Raw genomic sequence first — 21,246 nt, 5'->3', positions numbered from 1 at the left:
TTTTGTTTGTTGTTGTTGACATCAGTGGTTGACATTTTTGCGACACAAGTAGCTGTGAAGTAACATGAATATAGCTATAGTTTTGCAGTGTTAAATTACGATTAATTTAAACTCTATTTACGATAAATATAATTTATTTTAATATTTCTATCGAAGTTTCAGAGGCGAGAATCGTCGCAAAAAGGTCTTGGGCTAGAACGTCTCCCTGGCAACATTTTTTTACGGCATATGGAATATGGCGGAAGGTGAAAAATCATTAAACGGGCTGGAGCTCAATAAGGTATGCCATTCGAGGTGTAAATTGAATTTGTCTTAGTTACACAGGTATCCCATATTTTGCATATCTTATGTGGTTACCTACGAATATGATTTCACTTGATATTTGAAAGATATTATTCCAGTTACACTGGGTTGAACGCTGTGCCTGGTAATGCGCTATGCGCACCCAGTAGCCATAAAGCTAACGCAGCTAGCTAGCTGACTTGTTATCAAAAACAATTGCTAGCCAGCGTTAGTCTTAGTAATACTTTGTAATGAAATGTTAAACTGTGCAATTGTCTTTTCTTATGTTATTATTACATCGTGATAGCCTTACACTAGCTGTTTAGTCGGAGACAGGTGAGAAAATGTGTACAGTGTCTGTGTTTGAGTTTTGAAGCTCCGCGACATCCTGTATTTTTTATTCTTGTCGATGTTATTGACCTCAGTGAGTATTTAGGCCTTAAAATCTGTCTAGCTGTGTGTTCTTGAACTATTCACTCTATTAAATTACAGGCATTATTACAAGTACACTCATCACATTATGTCTTATAACCAGTGTAAGTGTTATGTTTTGATATGTTGCTCGTGCCTTGGCTATTTATAATCAAAGACTTGTCAATGTGTTCAATGCCTGTCTATGCTGTTGTCTCAGATGGAGACTAGTTACAGTAGTTCTGTGTGGTGTATGAAAGTCAGCCCAATCCAACCCTCCCTCCCTCCTGCAGAGATGGCGGGATGCAGCAGACAGCGGGGCAGAGCTGCTCCGCTACGTGGTGGAGCAGGTACCACAGATCTACTGCCTGGAGACAGAACTCAATCCTCTGGAGGAGGAGGAGCTGGTACAGAGCCGTCTGCTGCAGCCCCTGGAGTGTTTCCTGTTCGGGGAGGACCCCCAGGCTGGTCTGGAAAAGCTCAAACAGGGCAGCGCCTCCTCACAGCTCTGCGGACGCGTGTTCAAGGAGGGGGAGACGGTCTACTCCTGCAGGTCAGATCTAGCCCACTGACACCTGACTATCTAGTCTTCAAGAACTCTAGGTTGCACAACTGCAGAACCTCATGACCACTTTGTCTGGGTTGCGGTGTACAGTATGCCTTTTTGCAAAGCATTTAATTTGTTTAGTAAAGGTAATGATTGGCTGTGAAGTCACTGATTTCTCAGCTACCAAAATACATTTCTGCAAGGTAACAATACACAGAATCTGTACCTTGGATCACCTCACACACCAAAACACCATAGTATTTAAATGGCTACAATAAATAGTTAATAAGTGAAGTGTGTGTGTGTATGTGTGTGTGTGTGTGTGTGTGTGTGTGTGTGTGTGTGTGTGTGTGTGTGTGTGTGTATGTGTGTGTGTGTCTGTGTCTGTGTCTGTGTCTGTGTCTTAAAGCCAAATTGTTAAGCTAACCCATCCCTTTGGCCTTGCAGGGACTGTGCAATAGATCCCACATGTGTACTCTGCATGGACTGCTTCCAGGACAGTGTGCACAAGGGCCATCGATACAAAGTAGGTTCCAGTCTTGGCATCAGATTTGCCATTGCTTTCAATAATCTGTGAATTCTGTCTCTGTTGTTTTTGTAGGGATTACTTTTAATATCAGTAATGGTTCTCCTGCTGTTCCTGTTCATTGCTGACCCTCTGTGACATGTGTTTGTTTTCCAGATGCATGCTTCATCAGGCGGAGGGTTCTGTGACTGTGGGGACCTGGAGGCCTGGAAGACCGGGCCCTGCTGCTCCAAACACGACCCTGGGGCATCCACTGCCATGGAAACGGTGCGTTGCATAACAGCCGGAAGAGGGAGGCGGGAGAGGCAGGGGGTCACGTTTTTGTTTCCATTCTGTCGATGAACCCTAGTTTGCTCCTTTTCCTGTCTTAAGCCAGAGAGTGCACTCTTGACCTTGGCCGTGGCTTTTTTCTTGGGAAACAAGAAAGTGTCTGGGAAAATGACAAATGATAATGCGTCACTAAACGAATTAGAGCCGGAAAGGAGGGAGGCAGAAGGAGGGTGGTTGTGGAGAGGCTTAATGGACAACAATGGGGCTGAGAGAGGGGCCAGTTGTGTGATCTTTCATCAAGTTATGTCACATTGTTTAATGGTTTCCATATAAATGCAGACCGGATTTTGCTGCTGATCTTGATGAGTTGAGGTGCATTCAAGATTCATATTGTCTAAAAAAGATGGTTGAAGCTCTGCTGGTAACATTACGTGGTTGCAGGACAAAAACAGTGCAGCATTTGGAGCCCTGAATGCAGCCCAGGTGTTGGTTTGTCTTACCTTTCACATGGAAAGATCACTAGGATTTTCCCTGATCAGATTAGGTCCAGGGGCATTGTGCAAATAAAGCAGGCCCCTGTGGCTCTTTGCCTGTTTTCCGTAAACAACAGGTGCTTCCATTGAAGGCGACCCAGCCCTGTGGGTGCTTTTTGTTTCGCTGTCTGAATCTGAACATGTCTGTAACCAGCAGTGACACATCACACAACAACACTGGCTCAGTTTCAATCAAGAAAGCACTCAGGCGGCTAATGTCTCAGTCCTAATGCTTTGTGACAGATTCCATCCCCTGTTTTGACATGGCAGTGTGACGTTGTGGCTGGACTGGGTAAACAGACCTACACCATGTGTTTTTTTTGCCCATGTGTTAAATGTCAAACGGTTGTATGAAATACTGTGTTGTGCGTTCAAGAGACTTTGATATTGGTCTGCAAGGTGTTTATTGTGGTCTTGTATGGTTATACATATTTGCCTGGCACTTAATGTAGATCTTATTGGAAAACAGTAAGCTACATGGTTCAAAGTGAGTGCTGTGTGATGGAGCACTTTGAGTGCAAAGGAAATGAGAGTTAGTTCAGGTTATTTCAACATTTACAATTTCCTGTGATTGTGGGCTTTTGCCAAGTTATACATTGTGTACTGGACGTCTTTTGTTGTTGTTTAATCTTGTCTTCCTCTTTTGTCAAGAATTATTTTAAGAAAAAGAGTGTTTAGCCCCTAACTAAACTGTTGTTTATCACTGAGCATTTCTTAAATGATATTTGCAAAACGGGCATTAATGGTTACAATGTGTCTGGACTATCCAGCCAACATTGTGTGTTAGTGTGATACCGTGTCAGAAAATGTGTCTGTGTGTGTTTAATGTATCAGATAGTGCCAGATGTTTGTGATTTGATAATGAGTGCTTTTCCTCCGTAGGATGAATGTGTGTTGGAGCCTGGCTTGCGTGAGCGTGCTAAAAAGCTGTTTCAGGTCCTCCTGGGGTACGCCACAGATCTGCTGGTGTGGGAAGAGAGCTTTGAGCTACCAGCAGAGCTTCAGCCCAGGTACCCGCTACTGCTCAGGATATCCACTATATATACACACATTCACTGAGCACTTTATTAGGAACACTATATTAATACTCCCTTTGCTCTCAAAACAGCCTCAGTTCTTATATATATATATAGACACACGCACGCACGCACACACTCACTCACTGGCCACTTTATTAGGTATACCTTGCTAGTACTGGGTTGGACCCCCTTTTGTAGCCCATTTACTTCAAGATTCGACGTGTTGTGCATTCAGGGATGGTCTTCTGCATACCTTGGTTGTAACGAGTGGTTACTGTTGCCTTTCTATCATCTCGAACCAGTCTGGCCATTCTCCTCTGACCTCTGGCATCAACAAGGCATTTTCGCCCAGAGATCTGCCGCTCACTGGATATTTTCTCTTTTTCGGACCATTCTCTGTAAACCCTAGAGATGGTTGTGCGTGGAAAATCCCAGTAGATCAGCAGTTTCTGAAATACTCAGACCAGCCCGTCTGGCACCAACAACCATGCCACGTTCAAAGTCACTTAAATCACCTTTCTTCCCCATTCTGATGCTCGGTTTATACTTCAGCAGATCGTCTTGACCATGTCTACATGCCTAAATGCATTGAGTTGCTGCCATGTGATTGGCTGATTAGATATTTGCGTTAACGTGCAGTTGAACAGGTGTACCTAATAAAGTGGCCGGTGAGTGTCTGTGTGTGTGTGTATATATATATATATATATATATATATATATATATATATATATATATATATATATATATATATATGCCATTTAGCTGACGCTTTTATCCAAAGCGTCTTACATTGCAGTGCGTGCATACAATTTCCAGTATATATGGTCCCAGCGGGAATCGAACCCAAACACACCCAAACAGCGCCGTTTGCGCCATGCTCTGCAAACTGAGCCACAGAGGGCATCCACTCTACAAATACTTCGCAAATACACCCACATTGCACTTTGACGATTTGAAATGAGAGTGACACTCATGTGGTGTGACCGTATGACACAGGGTGAAGGAGAACACGTACTACTGTGTGCTGTACAACGACGAGCACCACTCGTACGACCACGTCATCTACACCCTTCAGCGCTCCGTTCACTGTGACCAGGCTGAGGCGCAGACGCACACGGCCCTCATCGACAAAGAGGTACTGTCTGTCTGCCTGCCTTCACCGTTATCCCTCACTCTTTCCGTTCCATTAATTTTAAAGCATCTCGTCAATCAGGACAATTAACATAAAGAAACTGGATTACGTTTACGTTTATGTTTACGTATTACGACTAATAATGGATGACTAATCTTATTGTCCAGCATACTGTTCATAACGAGGTGCGATTTGCTTTTCCATTGGTTGGTTAAGCCTTCTGTATTACATCACTTTGGTTGATTGGTGATTGGTCTTGTGAATGCAGGGGCGCCGGGCAGTAAAGAGAGGGCCGCTTCGCTCTTGCCAACTAGCCAAGGACAGCATCAGGGTAAACAACAACAGCTTTTTATGCCTGCCATGTTGCAGCACTGTATGTCACCTTAATATTTAATGTGGATCATCTTCAGTCATAACTCCATGCCTCAGTCAGTGGTGAACTCTAACCCCTGCACTACTCGTGTGTTGTAGTCCAACTCGGAACACATCTCCCTGCAGCCCCTCCGTGTGGAGATCCTCCACTCAGCTGTCATGGCCCATCAGAGCTTCGCCATGCGTCTGGGCACCTGGTTTCAGCAGATCATTGGGTACTCAGGTACTGCAGCTACGAAGCAAGGCCTCCCATCTTCACATTTCTTCACACTTTTATTTCCCTCAATAAAAGAGACATTAGTTTGCTATTGCGCTCATTGAAAAGCTAAGATGGAGGCACAGTATTAGTTGAGTGATCTAATATAATATATTAGCTGAGGCTTTTATCCAAAGTGACTGACTTACATTGCAGTGGGTGCATACATGTCAGTATATATGGTCCCAGCGGGAATCAAACCCACAACTTAAGGGTTGTTAGCGCCATGCTCTAACAACTGAGCCACCAGAGGACCACTACTGCTCTGATCTGTATGTTGTCTGATCTGGGGGTTGTTGTGTGGTTGTCAGTGGGATTCAGGCAGGCGTTCAGCTACGTGGCGCTGGAAGGGGGAGGACATCGGCCCTGCCCGATCAGCCGACTCATGCTTCACGACGCCAGGTTGTACAAAGGCAAGTAGACCTGGGGTCTGGGGTTATCTTGGATTATTGGCCCACTCTCTGTTACCAGCTGCCCAGATAGTCTCTGCAAACATGATTTTACATCGGAGTCCATTCTCTTATTTCCACCAGGAGCCCGCAAAATCGTCCACGAGTTGATTTTCTGTAGCATGCTAATGGAGGCGGAGTACAAGAGGGATTTTGCAATCGAGTTCACTGAGGTATGAAGTTCACTGAAGTAACTTTTACACTCGGTACCGTGTGGCTGACCTCCACCTGAAACCTCCACCTGAAACCTCCACCTGAAACCTCCCTTTGTTTCTTTAGCACTACAAGCAGCTGCAGCAGGACTTCATCAGCGATGACCATGAGAGGAGCATATCTATCACAGCTCTGTCAGTCCAGATCTTCACTGTACCCACACTGGTAAGGGCCTCACACTAGACACCAATAAAAGTGACATGATTATGAATGTGTGTTGGATGTGACCAGATGATTGGTTTTCTGTCGCCCGGCCTCAGTTTCGTGCCTCTGTACCCCGCTCTCTGTCTCCAGGCTAGGGAGCTGATCGAGGAGGGGAATGTCATCAAGGTGATCGTTGACACAGTCATGGAGATGCTGCGGGAGCACCTGGACACCAACAACCGCTTCCACTTCCAGGGCTACAACTCTGACAAGTTTTTCCGGATCCAGGTGATCTTCCACGACCTCAGGTGAGTGCTGAGTCTCATCACATACACTCACTGGGCACTTTATTAGGAACACTATACTAATACTGGGTAGGGCCTCCCTTTGCTCTCAAAACAGCCTCAATTCTTCATGGCATTGATACCACTTCCTTTGAGATTTTGGTCCATGATGACATGATCGCATCACGCGATTCCTGCTGATTTTTCAGGTGCACTTTCAAGCTGTGAATCTCCAGTTCTACCACATCCCAAAGGTGTTCTATTGGATTCAGTTCTGGTGACTGGGAAGGCGACTTTTGCTTTGTGACATGGTGCATTATCATGCTGGAAGTAGCCATTAGAAGATGGGTAAATTGTGGCCATGAAGGGATGCACATGGTCAGCAACAATACTCAAATAGGCTGTGGCATTCAAGCGATGATTGATTGGTATTAACGGGCCCAAAGTGTGCCAAGAAAACATTCCCCACACCATTACACCACACTCCACCATGAGAAGGTGTACAGGTGTTCCTAATAAAGTGTTCGGTGAGTGTACATCAGCTGTGCGTCTCTGATTGTAGCTGATGCTACCTGATGCTCATTGATACTATGTCCCTCCCTGAACAGGTACATTCTGATCAGTAAGCCCACGGTATGGACTGAAGGGCTGAGGTTCCAGTTCATAGAGGGACTCAAAGTCTTTCTGGAGCTCCTGACCTGCATGCAGGTACTCATCCATTACACTCATATTGAGCGATGGACTGACACTTTAATATGACATATGAATATGAATTAGTCTTTCCTTTCATTGTATAATATAATATAGTAATATAATAATAATATGTGCCATTTAGCTGACGCTTTTATCCAAAGCGACTTACATTGCGATGAGTGCATACATTTTTCAGTATATATGGTCCCAGTGGGAATCAAACCCACAACCTAGGCATTGTTAGTGCCATGCTGTACCGGCTGAACCATAGAGGACCATAATTGTAAAAGCTCACCAGTTGTTTGTTATGTACAAATGTGTTTTGGTAGGGCATGGAGGAGGTGAAGCGTCAGTTTGGTCAGCACATTGAGGTGGAGCCGGAATGGGAGGCTGGATTCTCTATTCAGATACAACTACGTCACATCCTGGCCATGTTTCAGGACTGGTGTTCATCTGACGTGAGTGCTCTCGGGCAATGCCCTTATGGCCGAATCTAGAATCTCTGAGAAATTATCTGCTTGAATACGGAAGAGAGTGTGTGTCCCTGGGCCCATCTGTGACCTGTGCCCATGCCTGCCCCCCCCCCAGGTGAAAGTTCTGCTCCTAGCCTTTATGGAGTGCCATAAGGCGCTGATGAGCTGCAATAATCAACCCTTCCACAGCGAAGCCACAGATTACTACATGTGCAAACACATCCTCCGTGCCCGTCCCTACAAAGTGTCCCAGGAGCCTGTCAGCATACACCTGCCCATCTCCAGGCTGCTCGCTGGTGAGGAGGGCCGTACTGTCCACCTGTCTGCCTCTATGGACCTTGGCTCACTGCTCTGGGTTTAATGGAATGTGGTGGAGCTTGTGTACATTTAATGTGTAATGTTGGGGAAACTGCATGCCTTTTTGGATGTGAGTTCATGTGCGCTTTCACTCTTGTGTACAAAACCTCTAATACTTGTTCCTTGTGACCCACAGGCCTGTACGTACATCTTTGTAGGACAGGGGCAGTCGGACAACTCCATGAGTATGTGGATCCGGTAAGTGACAGCTGAAATCTTGCTTTTGATCAGTCACCCTGTTTTTATGTTTCTGTAAGTAAGTGAGTCAGTCAGTAAGAATAAGCTCTGTGTGGTCAGTCAGCCAGCCAGGTAGTCAGCATGTGCCATGTTGTTTTGCTAGTTGTCGTGCAGACAATCCTCTGGCTGGTGCTGAAGTGTGTGTGTGTGTGTGTGTGTGTGTGTGTGTGTGTGTGTGTGTGTGTGTGTGTGTGTGTGTGTGTGTGTGTGTGTGTGTGTGTGTGTGTGTGTGTGTGTGTGTGTGTGTGTGTGTGTGTGTGTGTGTGTGTGTGTGTGTGTTACAGGAGAGCTGTGACTTTACCCACTTTGCAGAGCACCCTCTGCGCTGTGTGGTGCTGGCTGCCCAAGTCTCAGCTGAAATGTGGCGCAGGAACGGTCTCTCTCTTGTCAGCCAGGTACAGTAAAAAAAAAAAATGTTTGGTGACGCATACAAAACTCCATGTGTTTTAGCTTCAGCTTTCTGTTGTTCTGACTGACTTGAGGTGAATCTGATGGTGTTGTTTCTCCTTCCCAGGTCTATTACTACCAGGATGTGAAATGCAGGGATGAAATGTTTGATAAGGACATCCTCATGCTACAGGTTAGTGTTCATCAATACATAAATGTAGTATTATTATTATTATTATTATTATAGTGTTCATCAGTGACAACCTCGCTCCTGAACTCGCCTAAGTTTCATTCTGTGGAGTCTCCTGCCTACAAGCAAATGATTTTAACATTCTTCTCAAAACCATTCATAGATTGCTGCATCCAAAATGGACCCCAACCACTTTCTCATGATGATCTTGCAGAGATTTGAGCTCTTTGATGTTTTTAACGGGAGTTGCTCAAGCAAAGACCAAGTAAGAAAGACCCACAAAACTATTCCTTCAAATCAATCATAGTTCCTAAGTTTGGTCATTGAAGTACTACTCCCTCTATTGCAGGAACTCTTGAAACAGTGGAACCGGTTAACAGAAGAGATGCTCTACCTCCTGATCATCATCGTCGGTACATCCCAGCTGTTTTCTAAATAAAAACAATTCCAAAGTAAACGTCTGACTCATGCTCCCAAGTGTAGAGCACCGCTGTTAGGTTGGTTGGCTGTGGGACAATTAGCTGATGGTAACTCGTCGGAGCGTATCTCACTCAGCCTGTCTCTTGTGTCCCCAGGAGAGAGGTACGTCCCAGGCATCAGCCATGTGACCAAAGAGGACGTGACCATGAGGGAGGTGATGCACCTGCTGTGCATCGAGCCTATGGCCCACAGCAGTCTGGTCAAGGGCCTGCCAGAGAATGTGAGACATGCAACAATATGACACCATAAAAGCACACTGCAGCAGAAGTGGTTTTTTTTAAAATTATTATGATATTAGGTTATTTGAGGTTATATTACCTGAGTTTAACCTGACTTTCCTTTTTTTCCATAGGAGAGCCATGAAACTGGGCTGGAAACTGTCATCCCAAAAGTTGCCACCTTCAAGTAAGTGGTTCTCCTGCAAGTGTTGAGGCCCAACCTAGTTTCTGTAAGCATTTCATGTTATCTTGACTATACCATCATCCAATTTGTGGGTCTATTTTTTTTTTTAGAGGAGAGTAAGGTTTTATGTTGTTGAATGTCCATCTGTTACTTTATAATTAAAATTTATTAATATAAATTAATACTTTATCTATTTTTATTGTTTACTTCAGAAAGCCAGGTGTCTCTGGCCACGGCTTGTATGAAGTGAGGAAAGAGTGTTTGCCAGAATTCAACCCCTTCTTCTACCACTATTCTAAATCCCAGCACAGCAAGGTATCACACACACACACACACACACACACACACACACACCACTGTTTTTATAGAGCGGTTTGTTCATGTTTTAGACATTGGTTGTCTGGCTTGTCCTCATGAATACCTGTCCTCTTCTCTCTGTGATTCAGGCAGAGGATTTCCAGAAGAAGAGGAGAACTCAGGAGGGCAGTGATAAAGGTGAGTGTCGCCACCTCTCTGCTCTGCGACCGTTTCTCAGCTGCCTGAGTCCGATCATCCGGGACCATTCGTCACATCAGACACCATGTTGTGAGTTATCGCTTTTAGGCTGATGCAAGGCTACTCTTCTGACTCAACACCGTGTCTCTCTCTCCGTGGCCAGCCCTGCGGCCCCCGGTGCCCCCACCCTTCTGCCCAGCCTTCTCCGGCATAGTGCGCCTGCTCTGCTCTGACATCCTGGTCCACATCCTGAGACGGGTTCTGCAGAGGGCAGTGGAGGACCGAGCCACTCAGTGGACTGAGGCCATGGTCCAGAGGGTAACTTTCCATTATCTTTCCATTATCTTTCCATTATCTCTCTCTCGTTACACTTGTCCTCTCTGCTGCACTCTTGTTTTTTTCTACATGAATCCCCTGTGGTAACTGAGCGTGTCCCCCCAGGCCTTGCACTTGATATCCCAGGGGCTGTTGGAGGAGAAGACCCAGCTGGAGGCCAGTACAGTGGAGGAGGTGACCTTTGATTTCAGCGTGAAGGCTCGTAGTGAGTGCCTCCATTTTTCCTTATGTATGCCCCTTAATATTGATCATTGAGTGTCATCCCTCTCATGTAGCTCTGTAGTGTGTAGCAAAGAGTACATTTCATGACTGTGTTGTTCCTGCAAAAAAATAAATAAATAACCATTTCTCTCTCAGGAATTGCCTCAGAGCACGGCAAGTCTGTGTTCCACCTCCTGTCTAAGATGAAGGCACTTCCCTCCCTTGAAGCCCAGAAGGACATGATTAAGTGGACACTGCAGGTGGGCTTATCTGCTCATTAGACGCTTTTCGACAGAGGTGCCAGTGTGTGCCAAGGCTTACTAGCGGACTGCTAGTGCTCAAAGCCAGGTGCTTCGAGCCTAGTGAACAAGCCTGTTTTTGAATTTCCACAGATGGGCTTTCTAGTCACGCCCCGTATATGATCTTCAGTTTGTTTTTGACATTCTTCAGTTCGTAAGGTGGCGAACTATATGGAGACAACATGTCAAATCCTCCAGTTTCCCCAACAGGTTCTGGTAACTTGTATTTGTAAAAAGCTCTGTGCAGATCAGTTCGATTGTGTAGTTACAGCAAGCTAACCGACTAAAGCCCTTGGATGATAAGAACATTCCGAGCTCACTCTAAACTTCGCTCTTGGGGGGGGGGGGGGGGGGGGGGGGGGGGTAGAGGAGGTAAAAGGCCTGATTTTTAAGCACCGAATAGGCCTGGAGTAAGCACTGTTGAAGCCCGGAGTCAGCACTTTTTTTTTTTACAATTATGATGATCTCTGTTTTAAATGGTGATTTCTCTCTGGTAGATGTTCGAGATGGTGAAGTGCCATAGGGAGAAGTCCAATCCAGCAGCCTCCATGAGCATGGAGCAGACCAAACCAGAGGAGGTAAAAACACACAAGATATCATAGGAAGACATAGCTTCAGAAAGACCTTTTTGGAGTATTCATTAGTGCACCTCACCTTCTGTCTAATATGTGTCCTCCATTGATTGACAGATCGTCCAGGACAAGGACAAGGCGGAGCGGAAGAGGAAGGCGGAGGCAGCCAAACTCCACCGTCAGAAGATCATGGCCCAGATGTCGGCCATGCAGAAGAACTTTATTGAGTCAAACAAGATGCTGTATGACAATATGCCAGAGAGTGGAACTCAGGGAGAGCCCATAGCCTCCATTGAAAGGTGAGGGAGAGCTTGTGACTAGGAGGGAGACCACAGAGTGTTGCTCTTCCTTTTATAATCCGCTCTAGCTTGTGATAACCTGGGACGGGCTTACTATGAAGAGTGAATCCATATTTGTTCATGTAGGTTTCTCACTTCAGTGTCTTTTGACGATTAGGAGGAGGTGTGTTTTCTGTGGTAATATGAGTCAGTGCGTTGGTCTCATGTTCCTCCCCCCCCCTGTGCCGCCCCGTAGCTGTGCCATGGAGCTGGGGGAGTCGTGTGTGGCAGTTGGGCCTCACCGGGGGTCGACCCCAGCAGAGAGGGAGGTGTTGACCTGCATCCTGTGTCAGGAGGAGCAGGAGGTCCAGGCCCGCTCCCCCGCCATGGTTCTCACCGCCTGTGTACAGAAGTCCACAGTGTTGACACAGTGCCGGGGAAAGACTCTGGCTAACAAGGCTGAAGGTCGGTGTTCTGTCCCCTTCATTCCCTCGTCTGTGTTTGCATATCTGTCTGAAATGGCACCACTGTACAACGTGTTTGTTTGCCCAGCGGTACGGACGGGATATGAGGTCTGAGCAGATATGTCCACATCACGCACTATTTATTGTTATGGTATTTTTGCAGATTATTTTAATATTCTTGTGTTTTCCTCCGTGACAGAGATCTCGTATCCTCTATTTATGCCCTCTGACCTGGCTGTGGGGACCCACACTGGCAGCTGTGGCCATGTCATGCATGCCACCTGCTGGCAGAAGTGAGTCACTGCAATGAAAGATGTCTTATAAATCAGCAATAACGTCATAGTTGTTTAGAACCACTGCCGAAGAAGGAGTCATGGTCCTAAGTGTTATCTCCGATTTTGGTTTCCATCTGTGTTCCAGGTACTTTGAGGCGGTCCAGAACACCACGCGGAACCGACTCCATGCTGAGTTGATCATTGACCTGGAGAACGGGGAGTACATGTGTCCCCTCTGCAAGTCCCTGTGCAACACCGTGGTTCCACTCATCCCTTTGGAACCCCTGACACTTAACTAGTATGTCACTCTTTCTTCCTTTTGCCTTTTGTGTTTTTTGGGGTATTCAAATCACTAAACGTGACCGTGCCTCAATTGTGAAAGAGACCTGTTTGAGTGGGTCTGTTCCTTCCTGTCTTCAGTGAGAATGCAGTGCTGGTGGGACAGCACCTCACCCTCCCTCGCTGGATCCAGATCCTCTCTGCTCGCATCAAAGGGCTCAAGTCTGTCACTCAGGGACCCGGTAAAGACCTACATTGACCCTCACTCCTATTGAAGTTATACACCTCCCCTGTCAGGCCCCCTGTGGCCGTGTGTGACTCCCATGTTTCCCCTGTGTTGACTGTGGCACAGAGAGCAGCAGTGAGCGCAGCAGTGATGGAGAGACTGCACTCTTTGGGGAAGGCCAGCCAGACTTCCGCTCCATCCTCAGCTTCGGAGTACAAGAGCCGTGAGTCATCACAGTGCTCCAAATAGCCTTATTCTCCGTTTGTCTGTGGCGATAATGATGACACACGCTGACATCTCATTTCCACGTTGTTTGTCCTTCAGTATCTATTGTTGTGTCAGCCATCTCCTTCTCTGTGATGAATACTCTCAAGATGGTAACGGTCCTCTGTGGCTCAGTTGGTAGAGCATGGCGCTAACAACGCTTAGGGTTGTGGGGTTTGATTCCTGCTGGGACCATATATACTGAAAAATGTACTCACTGCAATGTAAGTCGCTTTGGATAAAAGTGTCAGCTTAAATGGTACTTATATATAAAGGTCCTCTCCTCTTGGCTCCCCTCAGGAGGAAGTACTCGCCCAGCATCACAGAGATGTTGGTGGTGTGTGCCACCACGGTCCACAGGGTGGGGCTACAGACGGCACCCAACGAGATGTGCCCCCGCGTGCCCATCATGACCTGGAACACCTGTGCCTTCACCATCCAGGCCATCGGTGAGGCTCCCGTGTTTACATGGCTCTGTTTCCCTGTCTGTTACCCTCTGTCCTTTTTTCTCTCTCTCTCTCTCCAATCTTGTTCTCATTTTTTCCCACTTTTTTTTTGTCTTATCTTTTTACCTCTTAATTTTACCTCCAAATTTTTCCTTCTTGTCTTATGTTTTTACCTCCTAATTTTTCCCCAACGCTGAATTACATTCTCATCCACATATGTTTGTCTCCTCACAGAAAATATGCTACAGGAAGAGGACAAGGCACTGTTTGGCTCTTTACAAAACAGACAGGTCAGATATGTTACAGAGGAGGGATGGTGTGTCTCACGTGTTTTGACCTGTTCTCTGTGGTGGTTGAGCTGTTGTCTGAGTACCTCTGCTATCTGTTCCAGCTGGCGGGACTCAAGGCTGTGGTTCAGTTTTCTGCAACCCAGCGATTGAAGAGCTCCCAGGCTGTCATTCAGAAGCACTTCACAGACATGTTGGGAGGTACATGTCCATGCCACACCCAGACATCCACCATACGTTATCAAGTCGTTTTTGTGTGACTGTGCAGTAGTTCTCTTTGTAATAGCTGTTGCCCATCTCTCTCTCTCTCTCTCTCTTTCTTTCTTTCTTTCTTTCTTTCTTTCTCTCTCTCTCTCTCTCTCTCTCTCTCTCTCTCTCTCTCTCTCTCTCTCTCTCTCTCTCTCTCTCTCTCTCTCTGTGTCTTCAGCTTTGTTACCCACCATGGGTGCAGAGAGCACTCCTTCCCTTCTAGAGGTGGACTTCTTCCACCTTCTGGTAAGTCGCCCCTGATAGACGTAACCAGTATACTTCTGTAGGTAGGACTTCAACACACCTTAGATTCAAACCACCCTCTTTCTCACTCTGTGGTATTAGGTGGGGCTGGTGCTGTCCATTCCTGCTCTCTACCAGGAGGAGGCAGTAGACCTGCGGCCCTCTGCTGTCAGCTCAGCTTACAACCACCTCCACATCTTACACCTGGTCACCATGGCCCACATGGTGCAGGTTCTCCTCTCCTCCACAGGTAATGTCACCAAGCGCAAGGACAATGTCTGACGTACCTGCAAAGGCAGCGTAACTCAGAGCAGAGATAAAGTATGTCGTGAAATTGTGTGTGCAGATTTCCCAGGGGTGTCTGGAGGAGAAGAAGGAGAGGAAGCGAGGTCAGCTGCAGAGCTATACGCTGCTGTGTCACAATGTACCGAGGGGTAAGTGGAGCTCCTTTTTTTTTTAAATATGTTTTTAGGGCATTTCTGCTTTATTGGGATAGAGACAGTAGAGATTGACAGGAAGGATGGGTGGGAGAGAGGAGGGATGACATGTAAGACGTGTCGACCCAAGGACGTGAGCCATTTTCTTTTGTGTCCAAAACACACTTTTACTTTTATCCTGAGCTTTTTTACTATGCTCCTCAGAAACCAGTGTTGAGAATGTGAAGATCCAGTCAAGTCAATTGTGTTCTTTAATCTGATTGTCTTATCATGTCTCTCTGACCAGGCTTAGGGCCGATGTGTCTGGCAGCTCTGTGGCAGAGCGAGTCAGGAGAGGGGTTACGCCTTTCCTGCGCTGCGCTGCCCTCTTCTTCAATTGCCTTACAGGAGTGCCCCCTCCAGAGGAGCTCTCCAGTACTGCAGGTAGCACAGGGCTTTGACTGGCGTGGTGCATATGAGGATTGAATACAGGCTCCTATGTATGTATTGACTGAGCCATTTGTGTTGTTCTCTGTTGCAGTCACCTGTCCAGGTCAGATGGAGGCGCTGTGCAGTTATCTGGCATTGCCTTCCAATGTTTTCCAGCTCTTCCACGAGCACAGGGAGACTGTTTCTCCGTTACTACAGAGGTACTCTCAAATTCAATCATGGAATGTATTATCCCTTCTAACTGATGTTGATGTAATCATGATGATGTAATCAGTCATGCACTGTGGTGTGTATCCCCCTGACAACTGATCATGTGACTAGAAGGGCCCTCGTGCATTGATGGCTTCTGTTCCCCCTCAGGTGGTGTGGGAACCCAGCTGTTACCAAAGCCCTGAAAGGGGAAATGCAGACAATCAGGTGAGGTCACATTCACTTTGCAGCTTAATGACAAGACTTTGCACCTCCCCACCCAATCCTCTAATACGAATCGCTGAATTGTAATATACAACATGAATATTGCAGGTATCCCAGGAAAAGGAATCGGTTAGTCGATCTTCCCGAGGATTACAGCGCACTCCTCAATCAAGCCAGTCACTTTCAGTAAGTGTGGCACTACATGCCAACGGCACTACTCTAAATCTTTCAGTTGGCGATGATATAAAAACCTGTAATGCCCCTTCTTACCCCTACCCCTTCTACCCTGTTCCTCAGGTGTCCTAAGTCCACCGACGATGAGAGGAAGCACCCCACCCTGTGCCTCTTCTGTGGGACCATGCTGTGCTCCCAGAGCAACTGCTGTCAGACACAGCTGGACGGGGAGGACGTGGGCGCCTGCACTGCCCACGCTGCCACCTGTGGGGCCGGAGTGGGCATGTTCCTCAGGTGGGTCAGGGGGTCAGAGGCAAGGGGCCGCCAGGGATGGACACGTCCTCAGGGTTCAACCACACGCCTGGATTATCTGTTCTCTCCAACTGAGCGTTGTGTTGTTCTTCTGTCTGCCAGGATAAGAGAGTGTGAGATAGTTCTGATGGCAAGTAAGACACGAGGCAGCACCTATCCTGCCCCTTACCTTGACGACTATGGGGAGACCGATCCACAGCTGGGGTAAGATACCTTCCCTCTCTCTCTCAGCATTTTTCTGTCACTACATATATCGTTTTATGCCCCATTGTGTAAGAACAGTATATATATATTTTTTTTTAAATATGTTTTTAGGGCATTTCTGCTTTATTGGGATAGAGACAGTAGAGATTGACAGGAAGGATGGGGGAGAGAGAGGACAAGCAAGACGTGTCGAGGGTCGGAATCGAACCAGGAACCTTGCGATTATGTGGTATGGGCATTAGTGTGCAACGCCACTAAGCGCCCCGAGAAGAGTATTTTTTTTATAGGAATTGAGTCGACCAAGTTTGTAGCCTTGGTTACTAACTGGTAACTGGGTTGGCAGTCTGAGAAAGGAAATGTAATGAGAGTCCAGTATCACTGACCATGTATATGATGTGTTTACTAGGAGGGGGAACCCCCTTCACCTGTGCCCCGAGCGCTACAGGAAGCTCCACCAGCTGTGGCAGCAGCACTGCATACTGGAGGAGATCGCCCGCAGCCTGGAGGTGGTCAACGTCATGTTCGCCCTCGAGTGGCAGATGCTGTGAGGGGCAGCCCAGGTGTGCTGGGTATGGTCAGGCCATGTGGGCACAGTCAGGCCAGGGGCACAGCCTGAAGCACTACCCCTGACACACACACACACATAAACACACACACACACACACACACACACACACACACACACACCTCCTCTCCTGGAGCGGTGGGCCCCGAGCAGCCATTCCCTCCCCCAGGATCCCAAAGGGAGAGTAGAAAAGCCGGTACAGAGAAGGCCGAGGAGGAGGAGGAGACGATAGGAACCGAAGTAGCCTTGTTTTATTTTGATTGTCTGCTGTGAGAGGACTGTGAGTTTTGCTTGGAATAATGTCCCCACTTCTTTCCAAAGGAGCTTATTCAAATAAAAGGAAAACATGTAATCCACCCCAATATCTTTCTGTCATCAGCTTGTGTGTTTAAAACCTCTCCCTATTGATGCTGTGAATTATCTGCAATCTCTCCTTTGTTTTAAGACTTGAAAAGGTTATATGATATGGGAATTGGCTAACTTTGGAGTCGGTGGGTAAAGATTTAACTCGATTGGAAATGGCTTTTGGGATCATGCTTCCACTTTATATTGGCACCTCGCCCATGTTTCTGACCATCACCCTTATTCAATGAAATACATATTGATAGATATTACATGTATAGATATACAAGCAATTTCTATACTGGTGTAAAGCGAAAGTCTAAGGAATAATTCAGTATTTTACTGTATGAACAAAAATGGTTATTTTATGGTTTATTTTGAAAAAAAAGATGCACATTATGAAGTACAGACCCTTTATGCACATTATGATCTCTGTGTATTTTGTTTTCTTTCTCAAAATGTTAGTCATTGATGTATTTTGCCATTATGATCACCTGTAGGCACGTGTCTAACGGTGGTTTTGAATTCAAATCATAAAAGTTCTCGCAACATACATGTACATGTTTGACCATCCAAATGCATTCATTAGATGCTTTTAGTCTTGTCTTAAGTCCTTTAAAGAATTGTGTATGGGAACATTGTCAACTGCTATCCATAAAACCTGGATTATAATTATAATCACATTTTGCTATGGATATGATAATCAAATGTATTTAGGTCAATGCTATTGGCGACAGAAAGCTTCATACCAGCAACGCTAAATACAACTCTGTACACATTTGAATAATTTCACAAAGTGAATAGGAGCACATGTTACAATACTCTATTTAAGATAATTATGGTACATTTTATTGGAGAGCATATGATAAGGCAGTATAATATCTCTATAAAAATTCAGTTGGCTTTGTACATCAAACTTTTCAGGAAAATTAAGGTTATTTGTGCATATACTGTATGGATTTATTTTGAGTAATATTCCTTATTTGCGTTGCTTGACAGTGCTGTATGATAACCAGGCTGTGTGAATAAAGATACTACAGTAGCTCCTGTGCTCTCTGTGTCAGACTGTGAATTAGAAAGCCATATTTTTCATCAATGTGCACTTTCTGAAAAGAGCCAATCAGAGGTGAATGTAAAAAAGCGAATGTCAGTAAACAAGGAAGTATACCTGTGCAGTACATATGAATGAATGGTTGCCTGGATGCTGTACTATTAACTCAGTTCTGGTGCTAACTTAAATCCCATTTACCTGTTATTCAGTGCCCCTCGCTGAACGAACTCTCCATGTTAAATCCCCAAGCTTATAATTATCCCCACACTACTAAGCCTTTCTTTCTCCTGGCAACACCTGAGTGTGGTTTTACGAGACTAATAGCCTGTCCAGAAACAGTGCTGTTGGTCATTAGTCAGACACAAGGCTCTATATTAAATCTGACGTGCTAAAATGCCTTATCTTGCCTCATCCCTATATCCTTCTTCTGTGTGAATCCCCTCCTCTTCCGGGGCAGGTACCGTACTGTGCCTTGTTTGGCTTAAAGCCTGAGTTAAAATACAATTCCTCTCACACCAGACTTCTTAAGATGCCGTATTGATTTGATTTGAGGTGGGTGTACCGTTGTACCTGGTCATCTCAGTGTATCAAGCTGAGAGGTGTTAAGTCCCTCTCTCCCTTGTCTCTGCGTTCCTGGCTCTCCTCCTGTAATAGGATCCTGTATTGTATCTGCTGACTTATTGGAGGCGAGACATAAATGTCAAATCCCATTAGCTCCCAGATTAGAGGGTTTCTAGGACCATTCGTATTATTGCAAAGAATTCCATAGCTTGTTCTTTCTGTCACGCACATAGGCTTTGAGTGATAAGTCTGTTTTGTTGTGCAATTTCACAGCATTGCGTTGAAAGAAAAACAATGGACACAAATTTGACATGTTTAAGTGGTTTATGTCAGAGAGAGTACAATAGAAAAGTAGCACCTGGGATTGTTCTTTTGTGCCAACACTCGTCTGTGCTTGGTCTTCACAATTCTCCAGTAGTAGTAAACACAAGTGAACACACTTGACAAAGAAGTACTTTTGTGTTGGAAGAAAAGCAGCAAGCATCGAGAGCAACAATTATCTGAATCTTGATAACAGTAGTTATGAAGACAAAGAGATAATTTGTACAAGCTTCTCTTGCTTGTTGGACAGTGTACATCCCAAGTGTTCCCTCTGTAGGCATTGTTCATCACACCTCACTGCTCAAATACCCCTTCCCCTGCGTTCATGCCCTGCACGATTTCGTCATTATGACAAGGCTTGGTCGTAACATTGAGTAAGACCCAGTTACTAGTCTATACTAGCAAAACAGGGGAGGGTATAGCTACAGTACCTGTATCTAACAAATTAACACTTTCATACCGTACCATGTTTCTATCTGATATCTAAAGTTCATTACTGATGACATTATTCAGGCGTACGTAGGCCTATCCGTCTCTAAAATGTCAAATGCTCCATAGTCGTTGTGTTGTCCCATTACATGATAGGTTCTGCTGATTTTGATCTGAACCAATGCCCCTATCATAACACAGTTGGGCTGAGGCACATGAAATGTAATTGGTAGTAAGTAATTAATAGTATGTCCTCTCGTAGACATGGCTCCATTTGCAAAGAAACCTTGACCAGCCATATGTCAATATGATTCCATGTTTCTGTATGTAACACATACAGAGATAGATAGATAGATCATATTCTCTGGACCAAGTGAACAGCCTTGTTCGTAATTGTTCAAGGCGGTTGATAGTCAGAGCAGTGGTCAACTGGCTACAGGTATTTGCTTAGGTGGTACATTGTCTGGTCCATAGTGGGCTGTAGAGGGGACGTCGATATTGGGGTCTCCATTGTTGGCTGTGTCAATCTGGTTGCACTTGCCCAGGCTCTTGATGATGTTGAAGTTGGAGCGTGCCGTCTCCACGAAGCTGTTCTCCAGGAGCCAGCCGTCTGACTCTGAGTCTGGGTCCCCCTGTCTCAGCACGTTCTCCAGAGAGGTCTGGAGGTAGCGCACTCCGGTCAACACTGACAGCTACAGGAGACACAGAAGGACAAATATCTCTAAAAAAAAATCCATTGGTAGTTCCTACTTGAACCGAAAACATTTAAAAAAACATATCTCATAAACTATCTGTGAATATAATTTGCAGATCAGAATGAGATACAGTATGTGTGTCTCGTTCTCTCCTGAAGGGAGCTGCCTGCAGGTTTGGGATTGGTATGTCGTGCCAGTCTTGTGTGACCTCATAGAGGACAGTGGGCGTGTCCGAGGAGAGAGCTGGATGGATAACCTGGAGCCAAAGTCCCAACAGAGGTTTAGGGTGGGATTAGGGAGCATGCAAAGTGAATGAACCATACAACTAATCATGCTATTGGAGGAGAAAGGGCCAGGGAGGATGAACAGAGCTCTATAATATAGCGATGATCACTTCCCTGCACAGACAATTGGTTATAGATATAGAATAAAGCGCACACAGATGTAGATTGAGTAGTTTGAGTCTAAAAAAGGAGTGGTGTACTGCATGTAAACTGAAAATGGCAGGAACTTTATGCAGTACTTCTATGTTTAACCTATCTTGGCTTAGTTATAGGAGGATACTTTCAATGATTGTTTTAAATGCACTTATATGATCGATCCAATACACAATTTACAATACACATCTTCATCACACAATTCACACACATACAGTGCATGTTTTCTCCTGTCCTTGGCTTTATGGATAAATTCTGCAACATCAAATCCACTTTCTCTGAAAAATAAACCCACATATTGTT

At 45.6% G+C, this 21,246-nt stretch overlaps 2 protein-coding genes across 2 annotated transcripts in view; one reads left to right on the top strand and one right to left on the bottom strand.

The window, feature by feature from the left end:
• Positions 1 to 235: 235 nt before the first annotated feature.
• Positions 236 to 18,500, top strand: ubr1 (ubiquitin protein ligase E3 component n-recognin 1; the record flags this gene model as incomplete). The annotated part of the gene is made up of 47 exons (XM_083683759.1): positions 236 to 280; positions 987 to 1,246; positions 1,688 to 1,766; positions 1,923 to 2,033; positions 3,452 to 3,579; positions 4,586 to 4,724; positions 4,990 to 5,052; positions 5,193 to 5,316; positions 5,661 to 5,762; positions 5,883 to 5,971; positions 6,078 to 6,176; positions 6,306 to 6,463; positions 7,048 to 7,147; positions 7,462 to 7,590; positions 7,721 to 7,901; positions 8,099 to 8,160; positions 8,484 to 8,594; positions 8,714 to 8,779; positions 8,940 to 9,041; positions 9,126 to 9,189; positions 9,352 to 9,476; positions 9,609 to 9,661; positions 9,871 to 9,973; positions 10,105 to 10,153; positions 10,317 to 10,471; positions 10,595 to 10,694; positions 10,847 to 10,950; positions 11,487 to 11,567; positions 11,679 to 11,860; positions 12,096 to 12,304; positions 12,503 to 12,596; positions 12,724 to 12,876; positions 12,999 to 13,099; positions 13,210 to 13,306; positions 13,648 to 13,796; positions 14,028 to 14,083; positions 14,185 to 14,281; positions 14,508 to 14,575; positions 14,675 to 14,822; positions 14,919 to 15,006; positions 15,296 to 15,432; positions 15,530 to 15,638; positions 15,799 to 15,855; positions 15,961 to 16,038; positions 16,150 to 16,320; positions 16,441 to 16,542; positions 16,949 to 18,500. 47 exons carry the CDS (start codon positions 236 to 238, stop codon positions 17,088 to 17,090), a joined length of 5,220 nt encoding a protein of 1,739 aa, XP_083539885.1. The 3' UTR covers positions 17,091 to 18,500.
• Positions 18,501 to 20,236: 1,736 nt separating this feature from the next.
• Positions 20,237 to 21,246, bottom strand: part of LOC310814545 (photoreceptor outer segment membrane glycoprotein 2-like) — a gene marked incomplete at both ends in the record, with an annotated part of 2,092 nt that continues 1,082 nt past the window's right edge. The window contains one exon of the mRNA XM_083684029.1: positions 20,237 to 20,503. Within this exon, the coding sequence (XP_083540155.1) occupies positions 20,237 to 20,503 (267 nt within the window). The remainder of the gene's footprint in view (positions 20,504 to 21,246) is intronic.

Source organism: Argentina silus (assembly GCF_951799395.1).
Source record: "Argentina silus genome assembly, chromosome: 13".
NCBI classification, from domain to species: domain Eukaryota; kingdom Metazoa; phylum Chordata; class Actinopteri; order Argentiniformes; family Argentinidae; genus Argentina; species Argentina silus.
Note: the sequence above shows the minus strand (reverse complement) of the source record. Positions and strands in the feature narration are given on the sequence as shown.